This window comes from Pinus tabuliformis, chromosome 8 (genome assembly GCF_031772625.1).
Source record: "Pinus tabuliformis cultivar Carrire ecotype Pingquan chromosome 8, CPIR1, whole genome shotgun sequence".
Lineage (NCBI taxonomy): Eukaryota > Viridiplantae > Streptophyta > Pinopsida > Pinales > Pinaceae > Pinus > Pinus tabuliformis.
The window spans coordinates 1,837,329,606-1,837,337,229 of NC_142294.1; the positions used below are offsets into that span (position 1 = coordinate 1,837,329,606).

The 7,624-nt window shown below is 34.7% G+C and overlaps 1 protein-coding gene across 1 annotated transcript; it reads right to left on the minus strand.

Annotated features, from left to right (window-relative positions):
- Positions 1 to 1,525: 1,525 nt before the first annotated feature.
- Positions 1,526 to 5,955, minus strand: LOC149243619 (deSI-like protein At4g17486). Its single transcript, XM_089374582.1, has 3 exons — positions 5,340 to 5,955; positions 2,727 to 3,014; positions 1,526 to 1,922 (listed from the first exon to the last, which is right to left on the minus strand). Exons 1-3 carry the CDS (start codon positions 5,470 to 5,472, stop codon positions 1,678 to 1,680), a joined length of 666 nt encoding a protein of 221 aa, XP_089230708.1. The 5' UTR covers positions 5,473 to 5,955; the 3' UTR covers positions 1,526 to 1,677.
- Positions 5,956 to 7,624: the final 1,669 nt, after the last annotated feature.

Genomic DNA, 7,624 nt, shown 5'->3' on the forward strand with positions numbered 1-7,624 from the left:
CACCTCCTTGTCACCAACCCTTTAAGAAGCTCATAAAGTTTATCTCCCTTAAACCACTCCGGATAGAAACTAAAATGGGAACACTCTTCCTTCCTTTTTGGATTGAGAAATTAAAGAAATGGGAACACTTTTCTTCCGTTTTGGATTGAGAAATTAAAGAAATGGGAACACTTTTTCTTCCGTTTTGGATTGAAAAACTGAGGTTAATGGGCCAATGATCAAAGCCTAAACTTATGAGGCCTTGAGCTTACACGATATGATAATATCCATCTCCCAATCCTTTGAAATGAGAAACCGACGAAGTATCTTAGCAACAAAGTCAGAACCTAAAAATTCATTGTTCCCAGTGAACCAACCTTATTTAGGCTCAATATTTAACAGTATCTTGCTTTTGAAAAAGCTACAAAGAACCAAAAATAATTGTCTTACATCACCTCTGTTTTATCTCTGTGGCTCAAGGGGCAGGGACTTTACATCAAATGCAACTTAATCTCCCATAAAATTAAGTGAAATGAGACCCAACATAACAAATTTCCGAGTGTGATCCAAGCTTCAATAATCAATGTCTCCTTCTGCAACCAGAGATTGTCAGGTTTCCTCGGTTGCTTCCATCATCACAGGACTGCCTTCAAGTTCCTCCTTTTGCAATGGCTTTCCACACTCACTAACACAAATTTCCAAATCAAACATCTACGTGCAAATTCACAGTTGCAAGGACCTAAATTAACCCTACAAAGGGGGCTTGATAATGGTGGATTTACATGTATAATCAAGACCATACTTCAGGTCAAGAGTGTCATATATCTCCAATCGTTTCCTATTACCATTTATAATTCTAAAAGATGCAAAAACACATTACAACCAATTAAAGGCTACTTTGAACCAGCATATATTTTTAAGAACTTCAAGTTTTCAGTACTGTATAAAACCCTGTCAAGGACAATTGTATCAATACATTTGACAAACCAGCAATTTTTTTGTTTTGGGAAGTTTAAATTAGCCAGTGAGATTCTTGAAGAAGTTGAAAATCTTATCTTACAATCTGATGTATCAGAAAATTGGTTTGCTCTAAACAAGAAAAGAGATTAATTTATGCACAGAAGCCCTTGTAAATTTAGATACGCAGCTATCTAAAAACATTTCAATTTTAAATTGAAAATTACCTAAATGAGAATTTACAACTGGAATCAGGAGGAAAATGGTTAAAAAGAAAATTTTGAGAAGTATTTTGTAAAATAGCAACGTTTACAAGCATATACAATATTAGGCACCCTATATATCCCATCAGCTCTAAGTGTCTTGAAGATTCTGAGATCAACAGGGACAGAGAATCTGAATCCCAAAGTGAGATCAATTTCTTACTGAAATCAGGCAACTATATTATGAAAATGAAAAGTAACTAGTTACTTCACAGATTTCCCTGGCATTGAAAAACTTGAGGGAAAAGATGAAACAGTTATTCAAGCCCACAATTAACTAGGACATTTCAGGTGTCCTGATACCTCTTGCCGCAAGTTGTCATGAATCAGGAACTTCAATTCCCTTGACCAATTAATTAACAAGAATTGCATTCTTCTGCAATGAAAATGTTAACTTCCTCTTGAACGCTTATACACTAGGCTGACCAATCTGCTCAAGCCCAAATACAAAGAAAATTCATCACAGGCTCCCCTACCTTTACTTCACCATGTTTTCACCTTTCATACCCCAAGGAAGCACCCCTCCTTTCATGGATGAGTCAATACACACAGATGGAACTGAAATAGGCCTTTGTCTTGTCCTCATCATAGAAAAAGAACCCGAGAACCGACTAAATGAGCTCCTTAGTTGTTTCTTTTCCCCTTCATCCAACTGAGTTTGAGGGTTGTGCTGAACAGTGGCAACATGAAGACCCAAAGGCAGTACACAGTTACAAAGTAGTCCTGCATAACAACAAAATATATTTCTATCAGCCTGCAACATATTCAGCAACTTGCCTTCATGTAAATGCTTTTTTATTCTATAATATGCTCGAAGCACACCTTATAGGTACTATTCCCCCATATGTAGCTGTTCTTTTTCTCTTTCAACAGACAAGCTGACAGGGGTTGTTTTGCTTGTAGCTAAGTAGGCTTATGGATGCAAATAACTACTTACTTAGAAATTTCTAGTGCAGTTCTTAAAATGGTGTGCTCATGGATGCAAATAACTACTTACATAGAAAATTCTAGTGCAGTTTATAAATAACATGCGAATTAGGCAGATCAACAAAAAGTGAGCATTATCCAGATTCCAAATTAATTAGGCAGATCAACAAAAAGTGAGCATTATCCAGATTCCAAATTAATTAGAAAAGCAGAAATCGTGAAAGCTCAAAACAGAATGAAGAAGCTAGGTGGCCATAGAAAATCATTCATATTAATACAGGGAATAAAGCAAACTTCAGTAATTCCAGTCTAGGCAGGGAACATTTGCATGATGCTTGATCTTTGTAACAAGAAGAACAAATACAAATGTCGAAGACATATGTAAAGAAATTCTTAGAATAGCGACAGCCAGATTTACTTTTACTTTAAGTTTTTAGTGATTAGTATGAGAAGAGGAAAAGTGATGTGATATACGCTGAACCGGATACAAGTGTAGTTTGAGAGTACAACAACCGAAATGCAAGTCCCATGCAAAAAAAAAAGATGAAGGAAAAACAAGATTTATAAAACATAACTAATAAATGAATAGAAAAGACTAACCTATTCTTGCAAGCCGATTCACCCAGCGAGGAATTGGGCTTCCAGTCAATTTCAAACAGATATCATTACAGAAATGGTTACAGTTCTTCATAATTAAGTGGTATGTATTTCCATTGTAATTTCCAGCAAGGTCCTCTATGAAGTCTCTGAGTTCTCTCGGACCAAGATCTGTTGTTCCAATATATATGGACTTACGAAATGTAAATCCCGGGCACTGTCGAGGCTCTACCTCAAAAACACCACTGCTAGGAAACTCATGTGCTCCAAATGCATACTCAACTCCATGAACTGCACCCAACAATACACAGCATGTCAACTAGGTACTTAGCACATATAAAACTGCTCCTAGGTTCTAACTAACATAAAAGATTTACACACAACACCAGAGACAGCCTTTAGTGCAGATCCATCCCCTTAAACATTTCTCACTACGTAACATTGAAGAATAAATATACCACACCACTAAAAAGCAAAGGGTAAATGCCAAACTCATATTAAGGCCAGTATCCATTTCTTTACCACCAAAAACATAACAAAGAGGAAGTTATCACACAAATTTTGAAATAAATGTAAGTAATTAACAACATAAATTGTCCCAACCCTGAAGAGGAAGGCAGCGCGCTCTTCCTGATTCACTGTCAAAGTTATACGAAAAATACAAAATTGCAAATTGGAACTCATCACCTAAAAATCACGGAAAGGCATTCTTGTGAAATGAATTCTGTGACATTTGTAACTTGCCACGAAAGAAATGACAAACTAAATGGAAGAGTTTCAGTAACAAAGGCCTTGAACACCTCCAAGTTGTTTCTTATGACAGGCATTATGCATGCAGCATAACAAATCCATGGTTTTGGTAATCAAGGTGATAAAAGAGCCTGCTCTCTAAAGGTGTTCACACTCCAAAAGTGTTGGATTTTACCATAACTCACTAGAATAGAACCAGTGCATTTAAGTATGATTGAGAAGATATATTTCTCACTGCACGGCATGCATGGTATCTTCCACAGAAGGTCTGGAAAATATCACTGGGCAACATTTTCCATTTTCACATCAAGAAAATGATCAGATGTCTCTTCTAAATTTATAGTTGAGACAGAAATCTGTATTAGCTTTTATTTGGTAGTAAATTATTCACAAAAATAGAAGTTCTATTTTCTTCCTCCATAATTTGAGGATCAAGGAAGATGGGAAATTTTGGTAAATATGCTTATGCAGTTGCAAATTTTTACAGTTGGTAAGAAAATTGCATATTCCCTATTTTTCTCATGATGTAGCAGAATGATGCATTTTTCTCCAAAGAATCGAAAATTATGCACATAAACTTTGACAAAGACACAGGTCATGTTGTTCCCCTGAAAGTGAAGCTTCAACATTACATAGGAAGGATAATTCACAAGCCCCATTTGTGCAGGGTGAATTAAGGTGAACCTCAAACCAGCTTGCTTTTGCAGGCAAACTGGCCCACAAATGACAAGCAAGGCTATGTAAATGCTTCGAAGGGATGCAAACACTGGTGGGCAGCTTGAAACACCACTGCCTTCACCATGAAACAATGGCACGTTGTCCACAGCTTGTGATTTCAGCTTTCAGTATGGGCAGGAAGGAAATGTCCTGAAAATAATTATATTAGACCTGCTTTTAACAGTTCTTATTTGGACAATCTGAAAAATGAAAAATTCCTCCTAAAACTTCAACGAATGCAGATCTTGTGAAATCGTATGCAGGGACCGAAGAAAATAGCAGAACAACATAGACATTGCAAAGAAAGTGCCACGGCTTTACATAACAGGCACACGCAAAATTTCTCCCATGTTCATAAGTTAATCTATGCAATTTTAAGAAACGCCTACCTTGTGAATACTTAGTGAGAAAGTAATAAAGCAGAACTCTGCAATAGCTTTCTATTGATGAAACTTAAAAATAAACCATACAGCAGATAGGCCGCCACTACAAGTTAATCTGGGGTAATATAATAAAACCCTGTATCCCAAATCCTCAATAACTACTTACACCAACAAAACCAGCAATTTCAGGACGGCCATAACTGCTGAATTTTGAATTGGGTATGGAAATGTACTCTGTTCTTCTATGATCTTTGATTTTATATCTCCAAATGGGTAGAAAGCAAACGGCCCCCAGGAACAAACATCCTCTTAACTGCTCCCTGAGTTTTGAGCCTTTTTTTCAGATAGGGCACCGAGAAAATGCAGATTTCCTACCATAAAAGTATAGTTGGAGATCCCTTTTTCTTTTCTAAATTTGTGTACCTAAAAAAATGCAGAAATCCTGCCATAGCTCTATAGATAGAAAACATTTTTTCAATTTGTGCACCCAAAAAAGTTCAGACTCCTCTCATAAATCTACTGCTAACCATCATTTTCTTTTCATTTGGACGCCCCAACAAATATACAGAATTCTCACTAGGATATGCAAAAAATATCAACATAACAACAGCAGCGAGTTACTCTGTAGCTAGTTTCTCCTTTTTCTTTCAAGTACATAAAAGGGCCAAAATTTCTGGTAAGAAAAAGTTACAGCTACAGATTTAAACTTCGAAAAACTCCAATCCTACAACTTTCATCTAGGTATATTGAAGAAAAATTAGATTACCTTCTACTCCTGAATGGTATATTCCAAGGCCAAACCAGTATATGTATCCATTCATGGGCGTGAGGTCATAGACATTGAGATACACAGGCACACTCCCAGACTTGACCCTCCTAGATGAAAGTTTCGATAACATACTCAACCCTTTACTTTTTTCCTCTGCAGATTGCTGCAAATCCCAGATTGGATGGATCTCAGATTGGAATCTGCTCTTTAAGCCCTTAGAAACCCTGTTGACTAATACTGGGCTCTAAACAAAACAACCATCCATTCAATAGATTCTCCTTCAAACTCAATAATTTTCTTCTATTCCAGCTAACACCATCACATGATCAAAGTTAACTGGAATTGAATTTTGGGAAGGGATGAAATATCAGACGAAACAACCTGAGGAAGATTGTCTGCAAGTGAGGACGCTACGCTATCTTCCCAATTTTGCAAGCATTTGGGTTTGCAGTGTGACCAGTAATTTCCAAAGGAATCTATTCACTGCTGTACTTGCCTTTGCCTTTGAAACCTTTCCTTTTTCCAATTTTTTTCTTTTTCTTTTCTTTTTTTGTTGCCTCCCGTAAGGAGAGCCACTTCTCTCAAATCATGGTTCCCTTTTTTAATCTGAACATACCAAATTTTTCGCTGGCGAGGAGTCACAATATCATGTGCCATTTAAGGGAGAATTATCACGGGGTGGACTGGGATTGGTATCAGTGACAAGGAACTCTTAACAATTTACCATAAATACTCTCATAAATAATATTACAGATATATTATTTTTTTGTTTGTTGTCTTTTTTTTCAATTTATCCTAATGATAATTGTTTTTATTTATTTTTAAAATAATAAAATTTAATTACACTGAATTTATGAATTAAATTTTATTTATAAATAATAATTCTGAAGTAATTTAATACTATAAATTATGCTTTTATGTAGTTTATATTTCTTTCTTTTTGCTTAAAAAGATTTTTATAATAATATTAATAATAATTTTATATATAATACGTAGAAATATTTAAAATATTGTACATTGGATTTTTTTTATTTTATGTAATTTAAAAGTGTGATATGAAGTTCTATTAGCATAACTAGTTGAGGATAGGTTTCATCAGTCAGGTGGCCCAGGATCAAATGATCAAATCTCATGGAGGTTGTTGTGTCTGTGCTACAGGGAGGAGACACGCTAAAATCCAGTCAGTTTAGGGTTGGTGTAGTCCTTGCTAGGTGTTATCCCTGAGTGATTTTGATAGCTTAGATGCCCTTGGGTCACCATTTCTCAAGCCAATAAACACAGATCACTTGAAAAAGAAACAAAAAAATATTAAAAATGTGATTTTTTAACTTCAAATTTGGTGTTCAATAATTTGATCTCAATTTTTTTTACTCTTTTATTTAAAATTAGGTTGAGTCTATGTTCTACCCATCAGCGGAATGTTATTGTGTGAAATTGGGTCGAGTTTGGATACTCCTTGGCTTAGTTTAATTCTGCCAAAAGTGACTTCTATCCTCAACCCCTCCTCATGGGGTTTGAACCTAAAATCTAGTGAAGACTAAACCCCACTCAAACTAAGTAATCAACACCTCATGGATGGGTTTTTTTACTCATTATTTGTAAGTAATTAAAATTGTTATGACATTTAAATTGTTATAGATGAAGTTGTTTCATTAAATTTTATGTTTAAATATTTGAATTTGGATCATCTCTATAGGAATCATCAAGATCAACTAAATTTTTACTTAATTTCCAATATAATTGTTCTACTAAAGTTTATATATTAATTTTTGAACTTTGGTCATTTTATTTATCATTTGTGAATTGTTAAGTGCATCTCATCCAAGGTAATCAAACGTTGGTCATTTTATTCAGGGTTTGTGAATTGTCAAGTGCATCTCATCCAAGGTAATATTTGATTACCTTATCGCTAGAATTCATTAGTATTTCAAGATAGGTCATCTTTGCTTATATTTGTGGATTATGAAGGTGGTTGAAATGTGAATTGTCAAGTGCATCTCATCAAGCTAATATTTAATTATCTTATCGCTAATATTCATTAATATTTCAAAATATGTCATCTTTGTTTATATTTATAGATTATGAAAGTCACTGAGACTTTTAATGTTAATTGTAAATCATCCCTACTTTTTGTTTGTGAGTCATCAAAATTATTAAGACTTTGGTTCCATTAAATTTTTTTCATCAAAATTTTAATAAAAATCAACAAAATTAGAATTTTCATAAACTCTATATATGGAAATTTGAACTTTAATGATCCGTTAACAATGTTTCCAAAACTT